A 27880-nucleotide genomic window follows, 5' to 3' on the forward strand; every position below is an offset into this window, starting at 1 on the left:
CATTCTCCTCCAGTCGTCGGCGGGGCGCAGCGGCGGTAGCCTAGGTAAATGGATCTTATTTAGCGGCGCGTCAACACGTGTAAGGGGGCTTACGGCTCATTACTCTGGGCCCCGATCCTCTCTGCTCACCCACTGATGGATGGCAGGGGCTGTTGGGAGGAGGAGCAGGTGGGGGGGTGGGTGAGAAAGGAGAGCAGTATGGACATCGACCTTACCCTCCTTCCTGCCTCTCCTTGCCCCTCTTGCTTTCACACTGCCTCTCCTCACTTGTCTCGCTCTGAACGTGATTTCCATCCGACAGATGGCCGTATTTATCTTTTCTCGATCTAACTGACACATAAGAAAACACTGAATCATAAATCATAACCAAAGAAAAATGTCAAAAAGCAAACACACAGTTAGGAACAATATATAAATATATAAACATTTGGTTTGAATGCTACTGTGTGCAATAATCCTTCTTCACCGGTGCCATCCTGACATGTCACAGTAGGAAAAGCACAGGTGTAATACATTGAATGATGGCTGGATTCCATTTAGCTACTTCAATCAAAGGCATAGTTTGGTCTTCTGGCTTACACTCCCTTCCTGCTGTTGATTGCACGGTGTGACACTTTATAAGGAGACCACACTGATATACTTTCTGTATGATCCTTTGATTCTTATCCTGAGATTTCTTCCTATTTGAGGGTCTACGAATAGAGGTTACGTTGCCGTAACTTCTTCAGTTTATGTAGGTATGTTATTCCAGACAACCAAAAGGAAGAAAGCAGCGCCACAAATAGTAATACACATTCCCCAAGAGAATAAGATCCATCTAAAAGAAAGACAGAGTGCATTTAGGGGAAACAAACACGTTGATGCGTATCAGCGTCACAGGAAACTTTTACCCTCCGCACCTGTTGGTCCTCAGAGGTTTGGGAGTCTGTGATTGGCTCAGTAGGTGGTACGTTTGAGGTCAGGCCTGCTGCTTTCAGGCTCTCTGCAATACCAGTCTCCGTGAGTGGTGAACTTTTGAACCCTTACATTAGCTCCCTGACACTTAATTGTTACCAGCACACAGACCTGCACTGTAAACGTCTCAACCATGACACACGCACACACGCACGCACGCACGCACACACACACACACACACACACACACACACACACACACACACTTGCACACACATATACTGCTTCCAAAGCATCGAGTCGAGTCCCTCTCTCTCAAGCTCGTAGTGCATTCCTCTCATTCATGGAGGCAGGGCCCTCCTAGTGAAGCGCTTAATTGGCTGCAGATTGCTCTTTAACCTCAGGGTTACACCGCACACACGCACACACACACACACACACACACAGCGGCACGCACACACAGACAGAGGCAAGCGCACATGCGCGCGCACACACACACACACACGCACACACCACTTGTGCAGGCTGTTAAAGTCTTAAGGGAAATGGAGTGTGGTTTTTACAACTCAGCGGGGAGGTCAGAGGTCAACAGATTTGTAACAATCTCAAAGGATCTGTCAGTCAAGGCTGAGATGCCAAGGCGACTAGCGCACGCACGGACGCGCGCACGCACGCACACACACACACACACACACACACACACACACACATTTGGATGCTTAGTCTGTTGTCTCAAAGTGTGTCTTTTAATTTAACGATAAGAGAAAACAGGGTGAAGAAGACAGAATGCAGGACAGAGGGCAATAATTTGGCCGACACGACAGGGAATAGTAACAGCCAAACCAAGCAAAAAAAAACAACAGCCCATCACAGATTACAGATCTACTAGTTTCAACAGTCTCTGTATAGACGGGAGAATTTTTTGACTCAGTCTGTTCCAACATGCTGGACCGGATCTGATGACCTTAGAGTTGGTTCAGCCGGTTTTGGTCTTGCCAGTCACCTTTTGTGCGCTTAGCCCAAATGGGACATCTCAGTCTCAGACAGGGACATGCGTGTCTGTCTGCCTGGCTTGAGAGGACAAGGAATCTGTGGTTTTGCTGGCCTCTTACTGTAAAAACTGCTCTTCATCAGTGTTTAGAGAATTATGAAACAACATATGCAGAACTAGGCTTTGTTTGGACATATAATTACATTTGTGTAAAAAAATGCTAATGCCATTTCTGACATATTTCTTTATTCACAATGCGATTCAAATATTTTTTTGTTACTGTATGTGTGCACGCGTGGGCGTGCTAGTCCCATTGTTTATGATACGTGGTGAATATGCTTTTCTGCATGACTCACTCTTCTCTTCCAGAAGAATCAAGATCTGTGCGTTTCTCTCCCAAATTAGCTTTTTGCACTCTTATCCTAGAGCATGAAGGAACTTACCGCTAATATGATTGTGTTCGACGGGGACAGAATGAGACGGAGAGATTGGAAGAGAGACAGAGGGAGAGGAATTAGAAAGGAGCATTAGTTATTTGAGTCGGTTAACATTTAAACGCTGTTTTTTTTGATGAGCTTATACTGCTGTTGAAAAAGAAAACGCACAATGTTACGGCGTTCAGACATCTGATTTAATGAATGATAGGTTGCAAAGAAAAACAGTTAGGAATAAGGGACAAAGGATCCTGTTAGAGACGAGTAATGCCTGCCAGTCATTCCATTGTACAGGCTTATGAATGATTAAGCTACTGTAGCAACAAGGGGCAGATCATATTACAGACGCCATTTTGTTAGTTCCCCCTGCAATCTTTCATATCTCCACCAGTCATTTACCAGATTTATTCCAAACAGGATGATGGTGGTGTGTGTATTTATGTGTGTGTGTGTTTGAGGGTGGGGGTGGAGGGGGGGTGCAGGCAGGGTGGCATGCTCAGAGTTAATACCGCAAATTGTTGTTAGATGCAGGTCTCTCCCTGCCATGCGTTTTGGACAGGAAGGTAACGTGATTGGCTTTGTTCAGTCTTCCTGGCAGCCGACACCAGCTGACATCTGTTCCCTCCTAACCACTCAGACTTATCTCCATCAGGGAACACACACACACACACACACACACACACACACACACACACACACACACACACGCAAGCAGGCACACAGTATCACACAGAACAGACATGTGCGCACACACCGATTCACACGGTCATAACACACAACCACACTTGTGCTCATGAGGGGGGGAAAAAGCACACGCACACACACTCTCACTGTTACCCACGTGGGCTAATTTTGGTGATAATGGATAGTTCAGTGTGCCAGTTGTATGTGGGAAGCAAGTAAATGCAATCACATATGTATCAAAAGCTAAACAACGGACTATGAACTGATTGCAAAGTAAGACAAAAACAGCAGAATTACACAGTATAGGGATGTATATATATATATATATATATATATATATAAAAAGCATGCCTGATGTACTAAATCTACATTGTATTGAAATGACTATGAAAAAACACTGGACTGGCATTAGTTGGGAAAGAGGGGAGTAAGCGGCTGATTTGCTTATGCATTCAGAGCTGATTGTGGCTGCGTTGCAAATCTTATTGCGTTGCTGATTTAAATTATTGGCGGCCAAGTCATTGGCACTGAGGCCTGGGCGTATATCTTAGACATGTGGAATCTGAAGGCAGAGTGGCATGAACATTTTCCGGGTAGACGAATAAAGAATTTCAGTCAGTTTTGCCTCTCTTAAGCAAATAACCGTCTGCACAACTGGCCGGTGTATAAAAGACTGGCTTCCACCCCCCGCCCCTTATGAGATGAGAGGGTGGAGAAAAAAAAAAGACAGAGGTCTGCGTGTGAGAGGGGGAGGCTGTTTGAAATTACTCCACTCTGGGGTCCTGGGAAATGAATGTGACATGTCCAGATTTGGTGTTTTTGTTGCAATTACCAGAAAACACCAGATGAATTCTTTGCAAGCCATGTGTGCTGGTTTGTGTATGCATGAGTGTGTGTGTGTGATGAACGTGTACACATATGGATGTCTGAGCATGTATGTGTGTGTGTGTGTGTGTGTGTGTGTGTGTGTGTGTGTGTGTGAGCAGGTGGCGGGCATATTTGAAGATGACAGTAGGGGTCTGACCCATGCCAGGCCCAATAAAGCGGCCTTGTGATGGAGCTTATGTGACACACTGTCCCCAGGGCTCTGAGGTCTTTCTCTCCCTCACACACACACACACACACACGCACACACACACACACACACACACACACACACACAGTGCCTCATTTCCCTTGTGGTGCTCCCTGTCATAGAGCGAAGGCTGCGGGGACGCGTGAGCTCTCTGTGTGTGGTCTGATGACGACACACTGTAACACTCAGCGCTAACGCCATTGATCCAAGTCACCTCTGCATTTTGTTCACCAACTCATATTTCCAGTTGTAGCAACCACCTACGTGTGTTTTGAAATGTTTTGAACGCTGCTTACACATGCAAAGTTGATCTGAATCATTCGGAGTCCGTCAGTGTTGTGCTGTGCGTCACACTAAACCAGAAAACCACAGCAGGATACACAGACGGCCCGTGTGCACAGTCATAACGTAATGAAATTTGAAAAGGGCATCTCCGTAAAGTTTAACCAGACTCATTTTGTTGATTCTGAGTTTGGAAATCAGCCGCGCATGTGCATTTCTGCCGATCATCATTTGATTGAGAGATTACTTATCAAATATGCAATATTTCCTTTATATTGTAGTTTCAGCCTTTTCCATTTGTCCGCACACGCTAACGTTACGCTAATTAGGGCTGCAACTCGATTAATCGATGAGTTGTGTGGTCTCTAAAATGTCAGAAAACGGTGAAAAATTGTGGATCAGTGTTTCCCAAAAGTCCAAGATGACGTCCTCAGATGTCTTGTTTTGTCCACAACTCAAAGATATTCAGTTTACTGTCACAGAGGAGAGAAGAAACTAGAACAATATTCACATTTAACAAGCTGGAATCAAAGATTTTTTTTCATAAAAAATGACTCAAACCGATTAATTGATTATTTAAAAAAAACAAGTTGATTAAGCGATTAATCTTTGCAGCTCTAATGCTAATCTCCTCCAAATCTGATCTCAGAACCAGTGAAGAATATTCTTGATTTCATACTTTTATCACAGCATTTACAGCCTGAACTACTCTGCATTACTTGTTCCTAGAACTCAAACAGATTTGAAAAAAAAACGGGCCTGCTCCGAGGGTTGAACATACTATCTGTGATGAGAGCCATAAGGCTAACATGAGGATGGGAAGTTAGAGTGGTTCCATCATAGATCAGCTTGACAGTAATGCTGTGAGGCAGACACAACTGCCTCTGAGACGGAGATGAAAAAAGGTTGGATGTTACCTGTCAGATCAACAAAAATCTATCCCATCTCACGACTGCTGCATTCGCTCTGATGCTGTCTCACTTCCTCCCCTCTGTCTGCGCTGCCGGGAGAGTGAAGCACATTGTGTTCGTCAGGCAAGGAGTGTGTGGTTACAATAAATAGAGAGTCCTTAACACCTTACAGGTGCATACAGCAGCTTCACACCTTAGTGGCTGGAATGGCAGCTGCAGACAGAGAGGTAATGATCTGAGGACTGCTTTAGTATCCACAATCCCTGTAATCTGATGTCGGCACATGCTGTACAGGACATACATGTTCCAAGCAGGAATACCCAGAGGTGGAAAGAGTAGAACAATATTCTACTTAAGTAAGAGAGCTATTACTTTGATGATCTATTATTTAAGTAAAATTACAGGTTTAAAAAAATCGAACCAGAAAAATGATTTGTGTGTGCGTAAAGACCGTAGGTAAAGACTATAGCCTCCCCACCGCAAATCATTCAAAACATAGTCGGACTGGCTACTTAATCAGCTCGTTAACCCTATGAGCCCGAGCTTGTCGTATACGATAAAAAACAGCATTGTCTTTGTGCAATAAATCCAAACTTCTACATCCAAGAATTGATATACTTTATGTCCATAATTAATGAATTTCCGGTCGTTTATCGCCGCTAGCTCTAATGCTAACCGCTGTTTTGATTTTACCATGATGCTCTGGGAGACCATTCTGACCAACCAAAAGCTTGTTTATGTCTTGTCAACCAATGGAAGGCTGGTCCGTCAATGCAGATGAAACAAAGATCGTGTATAGTAAAGAGGAATCAACCGGGGGCAAAATAGTTCGATATGACCATAAGTTGTCACCAATCAATACCTTAGGGGCTCAGAGGGTTAAAACAAAAACAGAGACAGAAGAAATCAAACAGTCACAGACTGCAATAATAGTAATAATAAAGATTTTGAGAAGAATTTGTCGTCTCGTCTTTCCACCAAATAATAGAAAAGTATCGATAATGGTATTGATAAAGACTCGGATCGTTGAGCAGTCTCGAAAATTATCGATTCCCATCCATAGTAGTCATATACATTTTTAAAGATAATTTTGTACAATAAGTCATTTGAGTATAACAATTGATACAAATGCGTTGTTTGTCTGTCTCAGGGTTGATGTCCATCAGTTCTTTAAGTACCTTGAGTTCCTTCGAACTTGGGTGGTTGAATAGCACGGGCAACTAAATAAAGAGAAGCTTTTCTGTGGCCAGGCTTCTCTTCGTAATTCTTCCAAATTTGGTCGAGAATGTTTGGCATTTTTAGCTAGCTTACACAAATTAGATTTTTGTCATTGATTTCAAAGCTGCCTCTGGATATGTTGGTAATAACTGATTTTTCTTTTTTCTTTATCAAAATCAAATAAACTCCTGACTGTACGGTAAGTCTCAGCAGTACAGGATATGGAGATGCCTGTAAAAGAGGAGGGTCAAAGTAGGAGAGAAGGGAGGAAGGAAGGCAGGAACATGTTTTTTTCTTTCTGCTGAACCGGCCTTTCAGTTGCATTTTCCAATTATTACACATCTCATTTGCTGCCACAATAAACCAGACTAAAAAACAAGTGACCTGGTTTTTTTCTTTTTTTGCACACATTATTTCAGCAGTGCAACTTTCTGCAAGATAACATCAACTGCACCATGCAGTCGTTTAGGTGTTTTTGATGCCCAAACCACGGCAGACTTTAGACTTAAGACAGTGCGGTGGAGTTGAGCACGCTGCCTGATTTCTGCCCTCATTATCTCCTGTGTAATGTTTTGTGTCCTTTGCTATTGCTTATCATGGAGATTGGGGTTTTAGAGGGAGTATCGTGCTCTCTCAGCTATTTGTTTAATTTCAGTTTAAGTTACAAGTTTTGCAGTCTGTGGATTTTTGGAGAGCACGTCTCGGGTTTAATAAAGTGGCTTATATGGGACTTTGTATATTTGTACTTTGTTGTTTGTCTCCGAGAGCACTTTCAGAGAGGTAATATGGTAAAACAATGTCAACCATAGCAAACTAATGTGGAAAAAAAGTCTAAAGTTGGGCAATCTAAGGGGTTTCTCTCAGACTCTGTGAGTCTGCAGGGAGTTTGGACTAATGCGATGCAATGACTTGGGCATCCAAAACCACAAAAATACCCAAAAGTAATTGTCAGCTTTGTTCTCTCTTTATTTCTTCCATTCTTTCCTTTCCCTTTTTTTCCTCATGAATGCAATAATTCTATGAACATAAATCCTAATCTTCATTGAGTGTGTGGGAAACAGTGACAGGAAAAACTAAACTACAAGGAGAAAGTAAGATACTGAAGGTGTAGCAATTGTAAGAGAAACCCATTCCTGCTGCCTCGCCCCAGTTTGAATTGAACTCTGGTTTTCTTTTTGATTTCCATATCGTGCATAAAGCTCTCACTCAGCATGTTTGAAGTTATACAGTACCAACGTCTCTCTAGGGAATGTGTTTACTGCTATTCCTTTTCTCTACCCCCTTTTTCCCCGAAGGCTTTATTCTTCTTGATGTATTAGGGTTTAGTAATTGGTTAAGTGCTTTAGAGTCTGCCTTTCACTCCAGAGTATTTGGATAGTCATTTTATCATATGAATATTACCTAATAGTCTTGCACAAAACCACGATTTACCTTGAACTTAGCTCATGTCACTTAAAAGTGATCAAGAAGGATTACACACTTCGAATCACACTTTGCACGTCTGAAAAAAACAAACTGGGTGATAAAGTAGGAATTTCTATCGCTCTTTCTCTCCCTCTAAGCTCTGTCGGTGAAAAAGTGTGAACTAACAAGCGTCCAGCAGCTTGCGACACAAAGGGCCGTCTACACATGTTATTCAAGAGAAGCAGTGGAGTCTGGCCAGGCACTGCTGTTTTTAAAGAGTGAGTGATAGGGGGAGAGTGAGTAAGCAAAGCTGTATAGTGATTTGCCATTTATAATTGGCCTGCAATGGTAGATGGTGGCTGGCAGGGACTGTTTTTTTTTAAACACAATCTGTGCCTGCGGTCGGGGCGATGCATCGCTAATGACAGAGAGCCAGAGTGGTGTGGAAGCACAACAGCGCCTGGTGGCTACAAGGCCAGCACTTGCAAATATGTTTTATCAGATTTCAGATAGATGATGTTTTATGTTAACAGATCATAAAATTGTGGCTACTTTCTATTTTGAATGCTTATCTTCACAAGTGAAAAAAATGTGGGCAAAAGTCACAATGCACAATAAGGACGTTAAATACATGCCACATTTGAAATCTCGCTCCTCGCTCTTTGCCAGTAGCGCTCTGCTCATAATCTCCACAGTTACACACGCTCTCGCTGGTGCCCATTAAAAACACTCAAGCAGCTGGGGGTGAAGGTCTTACGCCGGGAACACACCGCATGCTGAAGCGTCGATTCGTGGCTGTGCCCGGTCACAAAGCTATCCTTCTCCTCTCCACTCTACAGAACATTTCTCTCTCTCCCTACCAGTGAGTGTGTGTGTGTGTGTGTGTGTGTCACTCTGTCTGTCCGTCCTTCCGTCCGTCTCTTTCTCCGTGTGCCTGATCCTGCGTCTCGCTGTAGACACAGCTGAGAAGTCAAGACAGCCAAAATCACCATGAACCTTGGTGTTTTATTTTGAAATTTGTTTTATTTTGTAAAATATCCAGTTTTCCTGTGGCTTTCCTGTATGTGATTACCTGCCTGGCTTGAAACATTCGCTTGCGGAAGAAATAGAGGAGACGCTGAAATGATTGCTGCAGCGCACCGGCTGGCGCAGCCGCTTTGAAACGATTGCTGCAGCGTGCGGGGCTGGTGCGGCAGCTTCACGCGGGCCGGTGCGGGCCAGATTGGATAACACGGGTGCCGAAATGAAAATAGCTCAGCTTCCCGGCACTTCAGCGTGCGGGTGGGTTCATGGCATAAGAAACTTGTATTATATTTGTACGCTTTTTTTAGGATTGTATTAATAATTTTGTAAAATAAAGAAATCAAAGAGGGGTAGGCTCTCTCTCTCTCTCTCTCTCTCTCTCTCTCTCTTATTCCAACAGTAGCTCAACAAAGTCGACACATGAGCCAATACACAGCCAGCCAAAGGCAAGAAGACATGTAAGCCCAATAATGAATTAAGTTAATAAGTATGAACCTACTAAGCAATTTAACGAAAACTACTTGGTTAAGAGTAGGGAACAATTGCGGCCATTGTCAAACAAAACAAACATTGAGGAACAGCTGTCTCCCGTGTCTATGTCTCTATCCACCCCCTCTATCCACCTCCGGCCACCTCCCTCTGTGGACTTTGTGGCTCTATAACAACATTACACTATTTCCTCTACTGCTCCAGACAAACAAGAATTTTCTTGAATCTATTTTGGGCATTTACTGAAACAACTCATGCTGTTGTCTTTCTTGGGAGGACAGTCTCAGCAACCATTGTCCTACAAATCAAGATAACAGTGTGCACTCTCACCTTAAAAAGAAAATGTTCCCGGCAATGATTCTGATGCACCACGTGATTGGAGCTGAAAGTGAGTCTGCTTGGATCCATTTGGATTTTAAACATATTGACACAGAAATCCAAGGCCTGCATTAATAGATTGGGACCCTACCTCAACCTGATCAGAAAGTACTTCGGACCCTGTTTGACTTGCAGATTGGGTCTTTGAAAAACTAAGTGGTCCTGTGACCTCTAGTTAATGTTGAGGCAACACATTCTCATGAGCGGGTTCGTATGGTATCCTACGAAAACTTATGCACAACAATTCGTATGATAACCTATGAAAATACAGTGAGCGCCGGCCATTCACGTGAGGACCGGTCACATGACACTTTAGTGGCTTTTAAAGTTACATTTAGCCGAAAAAAGGTACTGTGAGCCGGGTACAGAGCACCGTGAAGTTACGGTCCTTTCAGCGGCCGTTGCAGTTGAGTTTAGCCGACCAAAGGTGACTGTAGTGCGGCAACAACATTTAAGTTTAGGCACCAAAACGACTAGTTAAGATTAAAATGATTAGATGTGTCTTTGGATTAAAACACTAGTTCTCTCCCGGGACACGAACACCCGTTTCCTGGGTGAAAGACTTGTGTTTTCCCCTTATCTTCTTCCGGGACACAAACTCCAATCCCCCCGTTTGAAAGCCCTGTGTTTTAGGACACATCCTTCCACCCCGACCTATTTCCTATGCAGATTTTTGAAGTCACATACAGCAGCAGTCAATGTGGTGCTGACAGCAATACATACATGGAATACATACGGATTACAGTGCATTACTTTTTGTAGCTATATGTGCGAATGGTTGATGAGAACAGCCTGGTTAAAGGTCCAGTGTGTAATGTGTTTAGTTGTTCATTATCAAAATCTGTGTTGCCCGTTCACAAAGTTGTCCTTTTTCATGAATATTTACCACCACCATCAAGTCCAAGTATTCCTATTGGCTTGAAATTTTACATTTGCGTTTGCATGAACTGGGGTAGACACTACATTGAAATACGTTAGCCGGTAAGGGACATACAGGACATACTGCTCCGCCTTTCGCGTTTTCGCTGTCACATGATAAACTCACAGGTGCTGCTAATGCTGCTAATGGGTATTCCCGGCCCCGGCAAGTTTGAAGAAGGAAACATGGAGGACCACACGTATTCAAAATCCAAATTTCAGGAACAGGGGTCTTCTTCGCCCAGAAAAAGAAAAAAGATATTGAAAAGAGCAAGAGACTGGCTTTTTGAAGGCTACCGTAGCTGTAATACGGACTTTGAACTGCGTGGCACGAGAGAGTCGATTGCGATATATGATCTCAACGCTAGATGGGAGAAATTCCTACTCATTGGACCTTTAAGGGAGAGTACCCGTCTGGAAAATCAAACCAGCAACCTTCCATAAAACCTCTTCTGATCTCCATATTACACCCCCCACCCCCTCCCCACACACAACAGGACCCAGAGGTCCAAGTCATGGATAAGGTTTTTCTTTGATAGAGAGCCCCCACCACCACCACTACCTCACCCCCATCTCTTCTCCTTCCTGATGCCTCCTCCATAAACAATGAAAAGTTAATGAAGAGGTAACTTAATGATGTAATGAATATGGCGGAGCCCAAGGTCAAAGCTGGCTACAGTCTGGGCCTGGGCACAAGACAGGGCCAGGTGATTACACACGCGTTTAAATGCCTCTCTCACATGCATGCATGCACACATGCACACACACACAATCACAGACACACACAGTCTCTGTATGCATGTAGATCTAAATATTATTTGTCAGCAGGCATTGAGAGAACAATGAAGGACAATGGCATTTGTACTATCCATTGTATAGCAACATAATCGTTTTAACCTAATCTTGCTTTACTTTTACTGTCCTTTTTATTGTTACTTTATACACTTATTGACTCGATTTTTCTTACTCTTATGTTCTGCATTAAATTGACTGTGAGCAACTTCAACTTTACAATTTCCTGAGGGGATCTATAAAGTATTCTGAATAGGGAATCTAAAATCATTTCTTGTCTGCAGAATTATGCTTCGTAGCTTACATGTGTGCAAATGTATGCATAGTGTGTGATGGAGGGGTGTGTGTGTGTGTGTGTGTGTGTGTGTGTGGGAATGGAGGGGTGTTTGAAGTACTGTGGGTAATAAGAGTAGAGGGCTGTTTCTGCATGTGTTTGTGTGCATTTGCAGCTGTGTGTGTTTGTGGCTCTTGCATTATTTTCTCTGTGCGTACAGTACGCACATACAGTATGTGTGTGTGTGTGTGTGTGTGTGTTTGACAGTACAGGGACTTGTTCTGATGTTGAAGCTAGTGATTAAAAATTGAAAAGGTTTGAATGACACAGTAGAGAGTTTGGCGGAGCCAGGTACGATCGATAGAGCTCTGGTGAACGGCCACTACCCCTACTTGTCGGGCTGGAGAGCACTTGGGGAATGTGTTTGTGTAAGGCAGAGAGAAAGTGTGCGTGGGCTGTGCACGGTATGCCTTTAAATAGTAGCCTGTAAAACCTAATACACTTTAAAAAAGACTATTTGCTGGGCAGCACAGCACTTTTACTTTGAGTTTGCTTTAGGCCAGCCTCGACACAATTTTAGAAAAGGTCTGGATGTGTGTGTCTGACAGTGGCTGTTTTTATATCTAACAGTAAAGCGTACGCCAACCCAACACATTTGGTTCATTGGGAAAGGAAGTACATGAGTTAAATCAAAAGAGGAAGGGGAAATTACAGTATATTGGAGAAGGAAAGATGATAAGAAAGAGGGGGAGAGCATAGGAGTTGTTAGCGCGGCTTACCCAGCAGCCAGGTGCTCTCTGTCTTCGATCTGTTTGGCCTCCGCCAGGCTAAAGAAGTGTCTACACCTCACTTCATCCCCTTATAGCCTCTCAAACCACAACATATGGGGGAGGGGAGGAGGAGGAGGAGGAGGCTGAGGGACGGCTGCATGGAGAGGATGGAGAGTGAGGAAAGCAGGCAAGGAAAGGAAAATGACAGCAAGAAGGAAAGAAGAAGGAATGGGGATGATCGAAGTGAAACAGGAAAGACTAATGCACACAGCTTTTTTAAAGCCAAATAACTATTTTTTTTATAGTGCAGCTTAGCTAGCATGCAAACTTGAATGGCAAAGTATGAACTCCAGTGAAAATATAAATGATTATGACTAAGACTGGCAGGCTGGCGAACTAGCTTTGATAACTTACAGTGTAGAGGCTTTATAACAACAGCTTCCTCCTCTTCTACCCTTTAAACTTGTCTGGTGTGAAATTGAGTTTCTCTACAAAAGAGATTATCATCCCCAGCAGGTCTGCTTATGAGAAAACACTTGTTTAACTAAAAATCTTCTTTTTTTTTCCACCTGCTCACATACTTTGGTCTGTCTGGTCAGAGGCTGTGCTTGAGTAAAGTGTAGCGCTGCATTTAGACATCGCAGCAAACAGTCGCCGCCTGTCACAGCAGCACAGGCATCATAAAGCTACAGGGAGTGTATACATGGCCAGCATGGGTCCCTTTCAGAATGAAATGCTTTCGCAGATTCCTCCTTTCTCACTTGAATCCACAGGGAACATAAGAATGTTCCTGCATATGTGTTTCTCATCATGATGATATCACCAAGCTTTAAATACAGTGCAGCTTTTCTGTTCTACTTGCAGTGTGATAAGCTCTTGTCTCCTCTCTGTTTAGACATTTTCACAACAATCAAATTAGATTCTTTGCCTTTTAAAAAAAAAAAAAAAAACGTTACGTCTGCATATAGCCTACAGATAAAGTGCAAAAGATGTTCACTTTCAGCCAGCTTGCCCCCGTCATTTCATCAATGGATGCTAACAAGGCTAAAAGTCCATTTTACAATCCTCCCAGAAAAATAGAGAGAATAGAGAGTTTTTTTGTGATTGTTGCGGACAAAAATCCTTGTTTATGAGGCACGTTTTCTTAAAAAATGCGATGGAATATGCGGGATATTTATGCAATTTTATGCGATGAAATTGCGGGAACTTACAAAAACTGCGGTTTCATCATGGCTTCATCGCGGGGTTTGCAGCTTTTCGATGATGTTCACGTCGCGTAATTATGTCACTTCATAACGTTCCCATGGCAACAGGGGAAAATGGCTGCTCTTGTGTGAAGTAAACGCAACATTTTTCAACTTTCTGCTAAGATATGTGTGACTTTTTTGCAACGAAAATGCGGGGATTATGAAATCATGCAAGCCCCGCATATTTTGCGTGGAAATCGGCAATTGTGTGCGGCGTATTTGAAAAAATGCAGCCCCTGCATAAATATGCGGACTTTGGCTGATTATGCATTGAATTATGCGATCGCATAATCACGTTTTTTTCTGGAGGGACTGATTTTCGAATGATTCCCTCCTAGATGACATATACTGGACGTTATGGAAAAACAAATGAGACACTTACACGTGGAAGCTTTGGCTGACATGAGACACAAGGGCACAGTATGTCCAACTTTTAAGAGGCCACAGGTTGAACCGACAGTCTTGAGCCAGCATTAAGAGACTGCAGCTCAACCGATGATCTTCACTGCAGCTGCTTGCAGACACATAATCTGATCCAACAAGTTCCAAACCATTCGACGATACAGGTTGTTCATTCCTACCCTCTAATACGATCCACAGGAGCGTTTTCCAGCCTCATATGTAAACCAGAGTGTGCAGCAGTCGCGGTTTTGAACGTAGCGGTCACAGTTTTAAACACATTGTTTACGTTGTTAAACAGTTGCAGTTTGGTAGGGTTTAGGAACCTAAACCGGTGCGGCTATACGCTACTCGCTCACAATCCTGTCATGAGTCATTCTCTATGTCATTCTCGCAGGTTTGTCCTGTCAATCAATCTCCTCTGTGAGCTAAAAGCACACAATACTAAACTCCCCCCAAGGCAATCTGTGATCCATCTGATCTGCTGGACAGCAGGCATGCTAATGTACTGGCACCGTAAGATATTACATTATATTATGTGCGTGGATGCTCTATTATTAGATAAGAATAGAATATCTGCTGTGCTGTGTTTTATGAAGGTCAAAGAATTGAATCAGAAATTTTTCACCGCTGACCTAGACTGTTTTGCATATTATCATATTATATTATCACATGGGTCGCATTCTTATTTGAAAACTCATAATAGCCTGAATGAGGTTTGATATGCATTTATGGTTTGTGTTTATGAGGGGATCCTAACTAAAATGTACATAAGACCACGCAGTGAAGATGAGACAAACATGCGCTTTATTGTCTGGTTTCAGTATAAATGAGGGCTGGGTGTCGCCAATGATTTCACCAATCGATTCGATTCCGAGTCACAAGGGCTCGATTCGATTCAATTTCCGATTCAATATAACATGAATTATGTTAGGGAGGCCTACATTTCAGTTACAAAACAAATTCAGCTTGGATATGAAAGAGATTGACAGATGCTGTAAATTGTACAAGCAAGAATCAAGCCTCAAATATTTTTTAATAATGCACCAGGTTAATGTTTACATTGAGAATTGAAAATTGGGTTATACATTCATATTATAAAAAAGGCATATATTAAAAGGATTTGGGGATTCTAATTGGAGAATTTATTCATTTGAACCCAGCCCTGAAATAAGTGGGTCTTCTGTTGCAGCAGTTGCAATCAGTGGTAGAACGTAACTAAGTACATTTACTCCAGTACTATACTTAAGTACAAATGTTGAGGTACTTGTACTTTTTCTTTTCATGCCACTTTCTACTTCTACTCCGCTACATTTCATATTATTACGACGGGATCTGTTTTCCTGATCGGTGAGTTTAGCTTGTAGCCTAGCGTTCACCTCAGACACCGCAGCTAGCTCGGCCTCCACAATTTTCATGTCTTGACTCGTGGTGTTGGCAAATGTCTCTATCGATGGGAAACGCTGTTGGTGATCCAATAAAGTAGTCTGGAAGTTATCTAGCCTCGCCTCGAGTTTGGAGAACGCCGTGTTGAATTTGGCTTGGAAAGATTTGAGCTCAGTCAAAAGCGAGGCCTTGTGGTCGGCTAACATAGCAGTTAGCTTAGTTAGCACGGCGTTCGGTAGGGAGTCACCGATCTTCTGGTCTTCTTTCTTCGACCTGCTAGCCATCCTTTCGTCGTGGCGAGGTGTTGTCAAATATAGTTAAATATAAGTGGGCAGTTGCAACACTTTGGCTGGACTGTAAAGAAAGTTAAAGATGACGAGAGTGGGAGCGAGGGAGGAATGCAACTCACTCACAACTCATCATGTCGCCACACCGGAACTCTACTCCGCTACATTTCAGAGAGAAATATTGTACTTTTTACTCCACTACATTCATCTGACAGCTTTAGTTACTACTTCACAAATTAAGATTTTTGCACACAAAACACATGCAGTTCATGAAATACCATGTTTCATTATGAATTTAAAACACCCAACTATATAACCTAAAAGTAAAGTTGAAATGATTAGCTGATTAAACACATAGTTGGTTGACACAACTGTTTGGATCGTTTCCAGTTTCTAAAATGTGAGGATTTTTCAGCATTGAGTACTTTTACTTTTAATACTTTAAGCACATTTTCCTGATGATACTTACAGACTTCTAAGTAACTTTTTTAATGCGGGGCTTTTACTTGTAAGAGAGTATTTTTACGGTGCAGTATTAGAACTTTTACTTAAAGTGCTCATATTATGCTTTTTGGCTTTTTCTCTATTGTGTTGTATATCTTTTTTGTGCACGTTATAAGTTTACAAAGTGAAAACACCCAAAGTCCACCCCAAAGAGACTTACCATCTCCAACAGAAAACACTGTTCACAAACTGCTCCAAACAGCTCTATTGTAGTCCAGCCTTTACTTCCGTGACGAATATGCATCACTTTATGACACACATTATAATGCTCACCTAGCTGCTAGCGTGGCACGCCCTCATACTCTGCAACTGACTAGCTAGCAGTACTTACTGCGCATGTGCGACTCCCAACAAAGATGGAACAGAAGTGAGATGTCTCACTCTGTAGCTAAAAGAGAAAGCTCAACACACAGGGTGAAAAGAGGAGCTGCAGCAATGTGCAGTACAACAAAAATATTGTGTGTTTTTTTTTTTAATTAAACCATGTAAACCTATCCTGATATAACCTCTAAATACAATTATGAACCTGAAAATGGGCATAATATGAGCACTTTAAGTAAAGGATGTGAATACTTCTCCCACCACTGGTTGCAGTCACGTACAAAGAACAACCAAGGCGAATCCGAAGTGCAGGAATGGGTGGCGCTGTAGCTGCTAATGTGCCGACAGCTCACACCATGTGTGACTTCCTGTCTACCAAGCCATCGGATCCATTTCTTTATAAGGACATGTGGAATATTGCGAAACCACTGTAAACAGTGATCATATGTTCCCCACGAGAGATTTGCTCTAGAAGTAGACAATCCCAAAATGCAACGGCATGCTCAACACATGTGGGTTTTTGGGTCTGATCGGCTAAAGTTGCATCGATGGATGGCCCGCGAGAAAAAAGGCCTGTGTATGTTGAGCGCCGTGTTAACTCCAGGTCATTTTGACAAATGTAAACACTCAATCCCTCCATCAAATTCCATTAAACCCTGTAAGAACACAAACACACACTCCAAAAAAAAAAAAAAGAAGCCCCCAAGCAGCAGCATTAAACAAGAGCTCTCATTTGGACATAAATAGTGTGATCTTACTCATAAATCACGCTGAGATTGTACATTTGGCCCGGGCAAAGGCTTCAGGTTCGCACACCCCTTCTGTAAACAGGTTCTCCTTCAGCCTCTCACAACTTCAGTATGAGTCGTTAGATGTGTGAGACTCTCTGTGTGTGTGTGTGTGTGTGTGTGTGTGTGTGTGTGTGCGTGTGCGTGCATGCGTGGATGTGTGTGTGTGTGTGTGTGTGTGTGTGTGTGTGTGTGTGTGCAAGGTTACCGGGCTCGTTCCATTTAAAAAAAAAAAAAAAAAAAAAAAAAAAATAAGGGAGCCTTGCTGTAATCAAAAACAATAACCGCTCAAAGCGTAAACTCTTCCAAAGCCCCCCCCCCCCCCCACACACACACACACACACCCCTCCACCCTCTCCTTGAAGTATGAAATAATATTCTGTGTGTGGGCCCTGGCCGAACGCTGAGAACGCAAACATTTCACAATAAAGTTGTTTAAATAAAGGGCCTTGGCATAGATGGCTGGGAGATAGAGGACATGCTGCGTTAATTACAAGCGCCCGTTAAAATAAACCGCCGGTATAAAATATGACTCTCTCTCTCTCTCTCTCTCTCTCTCTCTCTCTCTCTCTCTCTCTCTCTCTCTCTCTCTCTCTCTCTCTCCCTCTCTCTCTCTCTCTCTCTGTCTCCCGTTCTCGGGGATTTGAACCTATAAAATGTCAGCGAGGTGTGTGCCTCAGATGTGCTGTTTGGAGACCAAACACAACGGCAGCCCTTCGGCTTGGAGATTGGAAAAGAGAGATAGGCAAAAAAAAACAAAAAAAAGGGGGGGGAGTGGGGTGGGGTGGGGGGCAAGATCCACAAAAAAACACACAACAGAGCTCTACAATCAACAAAGAAAGCAGTGTTTACTCTGCATTTAAAGACTTATGAATTCTTCTCGCCCCCGCCTCGCCGTTGCATGGCATTAACTGAAAGGGGAAAATAGCTCAGTTAAGCACCCCGGTTTATTATTCTTCAAACTCTGAAGTCTGAAAAGTAATATGCTTTAAAGGCACAGTAAATGTACTGGTGCTCGGCGCTCCGTATCTGTTTCAGCCTTTTTCCCTGACCAGGCGGTATGTGTGTAAGTGAGTAAAGTTACATCGCAAAGAGAGACAGAGAGAGAGGCAGAGAGAGATGGATTATTTTTCCTGAAGCGTGGACTTAAGTTTCTGCTCCGTGCTGCTGGGTGGCCCGCTCCTCTTTAGCCGTGTTAACATAAGAATAGAGGGGTGGCCGGGGGGGGAGGGGGGGGTAGCTGCGTAGCTGGTTTAAATTATTCTGCGCCTCCGCTGCTGCATAGCAGGAGCTGTTGTTATCCACTTAGAACATCAGACGATTTGTTCCTTCTCCCCTCTCTCTGCTCTCCCTCTCTCAGCCCCGTGGGCGTCTTTATCCGGGACCCTTTGTACCAGTGTTATGTCATAACTCCTGTCCCGGGCAGGGTGCACCTCATTCCCTGCCACTTGTTTGCTCTTCCTGTACTGGGGTTTTTTTTGTTTCTCTGTTCTGATCAAAAAATGCTTTTACAAATAACTTGTGTTGCATTTTCAATCTGCTTGCAAAAGCTCCATATCTGATTTGACACCCTTTCGGAAAAAGTCAGAATTTAATGTTTTTTCAATGTATCATTTCAGCTTTACTGTTAGGTTATAATGTTGGGTGTTTTAAATGCATAATGAAACATGGTGTTTCATAAACTGCATGTGTTTTGTGTGCAAAAATCTTAATTTGTAAAGTAACTAGTAACTAAAGCTGTCAGATGAATGTAGTGGAGTAAAAAGTACAATATTTCTCTCTGAAATGTAGCAGAGTAGAAGTAGAAAGTGGCATGAAAAGAAAAGACTCAAGTAAAGTACAAGTACCTCAACATTTGGACTTAAGTGCAGTACTGGAGTAAATGTACTTAGTTACATTCCACACCTGATTGCAACTGCTGCAACGGAAAACCCATTGATATTGGGGCTGGGTTCAAATTAATCAATTTTCCAATTAAAATCAATCTTATTGTTTGAGTGATGTGATATCGACAAATAAAATCCCCAAAATCCTTTTAATATATGCCTTTTTTATAATATGAATGTATAACCCAACGCAAACTTTTTGTGTTTAATCAGCTACATTTGTAAAGTAACTAGCAGTGGAGTACAAAGTACACTATTTCTAAAATAGAAGTAGAAAGTGGCATGAAAAGAAAAGTTTTCACAAGTACCTTAACATTTGTCCTTAAGCACTGTTGTTGAGTAAATGCACTTAGTTACATTTCACCGCTGGTCGGCAGGGTGATGTGTGAAAGATTACCTTCGAAAAAGGGAAATATCCAAGGGGAGCTCTCGGCAGGGCGGGCTGTCATCCAGGCCCCGGTGACGAGTGCTGTGACGCTCGCAGGCCCAGATGAGGAATGCAGTTATGAGGAGATGTTTGTATACATTCAGCCTGCGCCTTGGAAAGCAGCGATGGTAGTCGAGCACAGCTTAAAGACATCTGGATGCGATGAAATGCCATTTGTCTAAACAATCAAGAGTCTTACCAAAGCCACCCAACGTGCGCTGTGCTTTTAGTACATACTTGTGCAATGTGCTTCAACAGAGAGCGTTATTGACAAATATTTCATTGCGACAGCCTCATGGGATCTCAAAACGAGATTTCTTTTTCATTTTTTTCCCCGCATCATTCCAGCTTTCTGCTGTAAACATAAAGCGTTTGTGACGGCTGTGTACTTGAGGATGGATGAGATGCGGGAGTAGTTCATTTTGAAAGCGGGGAAGGTGGAAATAAAGAGAGACACTAAACCGTGGTGGCATTTGATTCTAAACAAGACTGAGGTGAGATCCTAATGGAAATACTCAAATGTAATGCTCATTCTTACTGAAAAAGAAGAAAATAAAAATGGTGAATAATAACCTCATTAACTCATTTATTTTTATTGTGGTTGACCACCAAGGCATCACTGCAACAAAGCATTTAGGGGAGTTTAAATGAACTCGACTTGCAAAAGATATAAGATCAACATATTGGGGGTGGATTCCAATTCAGGCTAAGGACACGAAAGCACAAGATAAACACTTAGATAGAGAATGAGGCATCATCTGTCAAAAAAGAAATGCCTCACCTAGAGATTTATTTTCTCCTTAATTCTATTTAAACAAATGGGCTGGGCAGTCATGGCAGCCGGTGCTCTGACTATGCTGTGTGTGTGTGTGTGTGTGTGATAGTGAAGGGGGGGGCGGCAGGCAGACCTGACTGGGATAATAAGCGTCATGGAATCTAATCAGATTTCAAAGATGAATTGATTGTTGTGAGGCAGCCGGTGCAGGAGTGGGGTTGACAATAAGCTGAAATATAAGTGTTAATTTTTATGCTAATCCTCTGGCATCTCTGTGTGATGCAATTTGGTCCAGCAGCCCCCTCGACTTTGCGCCGCAGATATGAAATTGTCCCGCGCACAGAGAAAATGTCAGCTTGCCAGACCCTGAAAGCTTGTAATTTATTAGGTATGTTTCTATTAGTATGTGTCACAGTTGTTAGGGAGCCACATGCACAGGCAGGCAGGCAGGCAGGCAGGCAGGCAGGCAGGCAGGCAGGCAGGCAGGCAGGCAGGCAGGCAGGCAGGCAGGCACACCACCTTGTTCTCTCCCTCCCTTCCTCTCTCTTTCTCTTTATCTCACTCTTTATATTCCTCCAACCAATCCTCATCCTCCCTTCTCCAGTTTTAATTTTTTTCTCCCTGCATTGCCAGCCACTTTTTTAGCACACACACACACATACACACAATGGCACACACCATGCTTGTTCTTAAGATGGTCTTGGCTCAGTGGCTGCTGCACTGGGGCCTTAATGTATTATCATATATCGGGTGGTCCTTGCCCCCTGGACAAAAGGCTATTTAATACAATTTAATGACATTCCCAAGAATGAGGGAGGAGGGAGGGGGGGTTAGAAAGTGAGGGATAGAGTAAGAGAGTAAAAGAGAGTGAGGGAGGTAGGGAAGGAGGGAGGGATGGAAGGAGGGAAGGAGGGGGGGAAAGAGAAGAATCAAAAAGAAAGGCAGAGGCCCAGATGAAAATAGCATCTGTGTTTTTCATGGCTCGCCCATGCAAACATAGCAGTGTGAAATGCGTGACTTTCCCTCCTTTTTCTCTCTGTGTTTCTATGTCTCTGTTTCTGTATCTACCTGCAGGATCAGATGGGGGGGGGGGGGGTTAACTGCTCAAGTAGTGTTAATGTCACAATGTAAGAAATTTACTTTATGTTCATCATATCTGACCCCATCTTTGATACTATTCATGGTCAGTATATTTCTGCAATAGCCATTCAATGGATTTGCTTTCTGTATTTTTTTTAAATTTTCTTTTTAAAACATTATCTATATCTATCAGCATTTTCACTTTTATCTGGCAGATGACGGTCTAGAGGCAGACTATAAATGGTGGGAGACAGAGGGGAATGAAATGCAACAGAGGTCCTAAGGCTGCCGGTGCATGCGTACATTTTTAATTATAATGCGGAAAACCAACAGAACTTTGGTAGCCAACTCCTACAAACCGAAGCATTGAGAACTTTGTAAGTGTACAGACAGTTTATTAAAAAGATAGTTTATAAAGACTGTACCGTTCACGTATACAGGCAGGCGCCATCTTGGGAAAACAGTCACGATCATTCCAACGACGAATGCTGTGCTTGAGCTATGTTACTGGTTACTGGTTGCACGGCGTTTGTCGTTTGACTGATCGTGACCTGCTTCGGTTTACATGTAGGGCGATCTTATGCTACCGTGGAAGTGTGGTGCTATTTTGAGCCTTGTTGGTGGTATAGAAATAGCGATTTCTTTTTACTTTTGCGTGCCCTGACGACTAGCGTTATAAGCTAATTAGCGGTTTGCGCTAAAACTGGTCACATTCGATTAGCATGAAAACATATCCCAGAGAACGGTCGACTCGGTACCCATGTGTTATTAACCCCTAGGTTCTTTTTGCGCCGGATTTCTCCTTTAAGCTTGGACTAAATCATGCGGAGACTAACGCAGCAGTCCTGTCTGGTATAACAATGCAGCACTTTGTGGACTGGAAAACATTTTTTTTTTGCCAGTAAACTGAATCTACGCAGCGTGTACGTTTCCTCCTGACAATATTTAAACATAATTATTAAGAGACAGAGTTGCTGGGACCTGTATTAAAACACACTGCTGCTGTTACCACCAGTAAAAGCTGGTTTCACCAAATCAACCAGCACTGAAATCTCAAGAGGTAGCTTATAGGCTAACTTTAACTTCAATGAGAAAACATATAAGGCACAATGTCCCCTTTACCAGTGACACAGGACTGTAGTAAATTCTGATTTATTTTGTGTATTAACATGTAAGCATGCATCATTTTAATGATACGAGCTGGGGTGGTGCTAATTTTGGTTATATTAGCTATTCTATATACTGTTGGGTAGTCAACAATATCTATATTATTTAGCTCATATGTAAAATATGAATCTCCGAAGTAACCAGTAACTATAGGTGTCAAACACGTGTAGTAGAGTTAAAAGTATAGTAGCTCCCTCTAAATTGTAGTGAGGTCTAAAGTAACAAATATATATATTTAAAAATACTCAGCCAAAGTACCTCCAAATTGTGCTCAAATACAGTAGTTGAGTAAGTGTACTTTCTACCACCACCGCCTGTTAGTAAGCAAAATACAATCAGTTATATCAGAGATGTCATCTGTAAAGAAAAACCAGGGACAAACAATGAGTTTTCGCCAATTTTATACATATTTTCTTTTCTTATTTTACTTAAAACTCCATTCTATCCTACTCAATTCTATTCTATTCTATTCTTTTCTATGTTTAGTCATCTCTCTCGTTATGTTTAAACAAAAATCGTCGTGCTCCTGGCTCATACGTTGCGTGGTACCAGAAAGCCAGTCAAAACTGTACTCAGTGGGCCCAGAAAACACACTGAAAGGTTTGGATGCAATTCACATATAGGTCAATTAAATGCAACAACATCTGCTCTCTCCCTACCATTTGCATATAGCATTCATATGTTAATGATGTCCCTTGTTTTTTTTTTCTGCATGTGTGTATGTGCATGTGTGTTTGTTTCTCTCTGTGTGTACTTCCTCCCCTCCTCCCAGTCTCTTTGTATCGCCAAACAAAAAGAGATGCAGAAAATTTGGATTCATACTTCCCTTTTCGATACTCCCGTCCTATTTTCACTTCCTCTCGCCTGACGATTAAAGGGGAGGTTAGACGAGTGCCACAGTTGTTCCATTGGCGTGCCCCTGATTTCGACAAGAAGCCCCTTTAACAGCAAAGGAGGCAAGGCCCTCTCTCTTCCCCGAGCAGCTTAATGCCTTATAAATCAATGATGACACAGATGGACTAGCGATAATCTATTTAGAATGCCTCACAGCAAATATTGTTGTGCAGATGATTAGACTGCCAGTTATTTTAACTCAGACCCCTAAACCCAATCTTCCGCATCTCGTAATGCTCCTCAGATTTAGAGTGGTAATTTGGGATTTGATATTCTTGTTATTTGAAATAAATTTTGGCAAGAAAGACATGTTCAAAATGGTAGAAATTAAAAGTGAAATCAGGTTGTCGCAGGACAGTGTGTGTGTGTGTGTGTGTGTGTGTGTGTGTCTACATGTTTGTTTGTCTCCATGCATGTGTGTTTGTGTGTGTGTGTGTGTGTGTGTGTGTGTGTGTCTTGGGTGGCATGGGCAGCTTGAGGAACAAAAGACATGAAGAGGTGCTGGTGTCTGTGCCAAGGCCATAATGATAAGGCATGTTTCTTTAAAGAAGGGGGAGACAGGCCTTTAGCAGAAGTATATCTCCAGGGCATTTGTGTGTGTGTGTGTGTGTGTGTGTGTGTGTGTGTGTGTGTGTGTGTGTTAGACAGTCTAGTGACACAAGGGGGGTTAATGGCAATCCAGGGTCTCTGCCCCTTTTCATGGTCGATGGGTCTCAATTTAGCATGCGAGGGTGAGGAAGAGAAGAGAAGAGAAGAGGAGGAGTGCAAAAATGAAGTGGAGGTTGTCAGACGTGGCAGCTGCTCAGAGGCCCTGATAAATATAAGCCCTTATTGATCGGTTGAAAATGAAAGATCCCCGAGTGGCGTGCAGTATTTAGCTTCTTGTCTGCCTCGTGTCAGCGGTGGCCTTGCCCTGGAGGGATAGATTTTCAGCTGTGCCTCCGGGCACCGCAGCAACACTGGCTTTGATTTCATCTTTAACCTTTTCCGGCTGCGTTCCCTTGACCTCTGCAGCGTCGCTCGCTGAATTTGTTAGATTTTCATCATGACACGGAGGCCTCCCCCCCCCAACCTCATCTTCTTCTTCCTCACCACCCATCACTGTCTTCTTCTTCGGCCTGTATACCCCGCCCCCCGCCCTGTCCATTCTCCTCTTCAGGGTCTATATTTCATTATCACCTCATCTTTCTAATCTTTCCGCTGCTCGGTTTCTCCCTCCAGGTGGCCATTCCAGTAAGCAGCAGTCAGTCAGGAGTGACAGTGAGAGGCCACTTGATCCAAACAGACAGGTTGCACTCCAGTATGCAGTTGGTGTGTTAAGGTAAGCTCACACACACACACACACACACACACACACACACACACACACACACAACACCCATACCTTTACCCTGTAGCGAAATGTCCTCAACTTGAAGATTTTCAAAAACATTTTTAAACCCTCAACCCGTTCTCACTCCCAATTCGTCAAATACTGACGCTTAAATTCCCTCTTTAGCATCTGTATGGAACGCACCGGGCAGAGCAGCAGCTCAACGAAGGCGCTGTAAGATGACGCAACACTAACAGAGACAACGTTAGCGAGTAGTATGAAAGACTGAAAATCCGCGGGGGCAGGTTGGGGTGGTGGATGGATCAAACAACACAGTCTCGCATTGCCAGACCTTCCTCCACAGCGCTGCGGAGGAAGGTCTGGCTAGTCCACACAGAATTCTGGGATGGGAGAAATGCGTGCCCTGGTTTATTGGCATTTTTTTAAACCAATCACAATCGTCTTATCGTCAGACGGAGCCACGGTGCCTCTGAACACGTATACGTTCAAAGGTTGTTTTAGTCGCTGGGAGTGAGAAGGAGTTGAAGCCCTGTATGAAATGTGCTTCCTTCTCTCACTGTAAGACACACACAGACACACAAATGCACACATACGCTCACACACTCCAACTGTTCATCATTCGCTCACCATTTAGTCTTATCCCCAAAGGCACTCTGTCTTAAACCAAAACACACACACACACACACACACACACACAGATAGTCACACAGCTACAGTACACTGCTGCTATGTGCACAGACAGAACTTGTAACAATCTGGATTGTGATAATCTATGATAATCATCCACCACATGCCACCTAAAAAACGCACATGGGTGGCATTCAACACCCACACTGGCACGTTGCTTCAGTGCATCTCGCCTCCCACTGCCGCTCTCCCCAATGTCACTACCTCCAGCGTCAATGTCACCACTCTACTCCCTTATTTCTCTTTTATGTATGAGGAGGCTCGCGCCGTAACACAATGCGAGGGGGGAAAAAAAGGAAGAAATCTTCAACAATTTATGTTTGGCATTAGTGTAATTGAATCCCACTCGTATATCAAAGGAAGAAAAGTTGCGAGGTGAGGGTGATATAAATACAAGGTAGGGATCCATGAAAACACGGAGCTGTCCCTCCCCTTCTTTTTCTCTTGTCTTCCGAACAATGTCTCCCATCTCTTTTTTTTTTATTCTCTCCCTCTCTCCCCTCCTTTAGCTAGATGGATGATAAATTCCCAGCCAGAGAGCCAGCAACAGCTGTTGGCAGACAGGCCTGATATGAGAATAGCAGCATAGGATGAGCAGGCATTAAAAATTAATATGCTATTTAGCCTAGGTGTATTTTAGGTATTTGACATTTTCATGTCCGGGACAGACTAAATTTATTCATAGTACAGAAAAAAAAAAATAAAAAAATAAAAAAATAAGAAGAGAGGAATGGGTGTAGGGAGGGGGGTGAGGGAGATAGAAGGCAGGGAAGACTAACTAAAGGCCATTCTGGTTTTATGGTCACCCTGCTTCAACCTTGCCTCCCAGCACAGTGATGTAAGGAGGTGGGGTGTTGGTGTTTGACTACACCTTATATGTATGCTTCACCACAGCATATAAAAAAAGGTACTGATCACGCCACTCACAGGTGGAAACGGTTCTCCAGCAAAACTCCCTCACTTTTATCTACACATGAAAGGTCTAGCTCAAAGTAGAGCTGGGCGATATGGAGAAAATCAAATATTGCGATATTTTAAACCAAATACATTGACATTGTGGCAATATTGTAGGGTTGACTGTAGGTATTTTCACAAAATATTCACACATATTCTCATTCCCATCGCGTCAAAAAGCGACACTTGGTCAGGTGCCTTTGGCTGAAAGTCCTGTGTTGTGTGGCCCATCCACCACCCCAACCAAGCTCCTTATGCGGTTTTTCGGTCTTTCATACTACTCGCTACCGTGCAGTAGGTAAGCCTTATAAAACTAACTTTCTGTCATATTGTTGAAACTGACCCTATGTTCGAGTAGAACTACAAGAAGCAGGTAATTTAAAAAAAATGTGGGTCCTCTGGAACCATCTACAGCCTGTAGTGTGATTTGCAAAAATCCACCGCTCCCTGTTCAGATGCACCAATCAGGGTCGGGGGGGGGGGGGGGTCTAACTGCGTGTTAATCACTGCTCATGCACACGCATTCATTCTCCCTTGTGGGGGGAGGGGCTTAGGAGACCGTTTTAGGCTTTGGCGGAAAGGGGGGAGGGACTGAGAAGGTGTCGATGTTCAAATTTTTTGGCTAAGTCCTGGATCTTCGCAATCCTACCTACGACACCTTTAATACTGAACACATCCTCACTCCCATCGCGTAAAATACGGATGCTTGGTCAGGTGCCTTTGGCGTTGCTATTGACGCTAAAAGTCCCCTTTAGCATCATATCTAAATTCTCTAAACGCGCTTGGTCGGGACTATTGGTGTCACTTTTGACACAGGTTAAGGAAAAGGTCATGGGTGGGCATAACAAAAAAGTATGTTTCCATGACGCGCGGGACACGAACCCCGGTCTCCTGGGTGACGGTCCTGTGTTGTTTGTTGCGTCATATCTGACGCTGAAAGCCACTGCCTAAGCGTCAGTATTTTACGTGTTCGGAGTGAGAAGGGGTTGTAATACTATGTCATCTTACAGCGTCACGGTCAAGCTGCTGCTCTGCCCGGTGCGTTCCATACAGACGCTAAATGGTGATTTTTGCATCGGAAAATTACGCTAAGAGCCACTGACTAAGGCCGGCTTCACACTGGCTGCGTGGCGTGAGCTTGTCAGCTGCGTGGCGTCATGTTTCTGGTGTGCAAAGACAGAAAAATCCACGGAACTGACACGCAACAG

General features: G+C 43.2%; 1 protein-coding gene across 5 annotated transcripts in view; it reads left to right on the plus strand.

Annotated features, from left to right (window-relative positions):
• The window catches only part of znf536 (zinc finger protein 536), a 281952-nt gene that overhangs the window by 74938 nt on the left and 179134 nt on the right, over positions 1-27880 (plus strand). For all 5 annotated transcript variants that reach the window (XM_031290669.2, XM_035999791.1, XM_035999788.1 and 2 more), the window contains one exon: positions 24920-25019. Coding sequence is in view for 3 of the 5 variants with exons in the window: in XM_035999788.1 (XP_035855681.1) it covers positions 24920-25019 (100 nt within the window). In the remaining 2 variants the exon portion in view is untranslated. The remainder of the gene's footprint in view (positions 1-24919; positions 25020-27880) is intronic.

The sequence above is a fragment of the Sander lucioperca genome, chromosome 3, assembly GCF_008315115.2.
Source record: "Sander lucioperca isolate FBNREF2018 chromosome 3, SLUC_FBN_1.2, whole genome shotgun sequence".
In the NCBI taxonomy this organism is placed as follows: Eukaryota; Metazoa; Chordata; class Actinopteri; order Perciformes; family Percidae; genus Sander; species Sander lucioperca.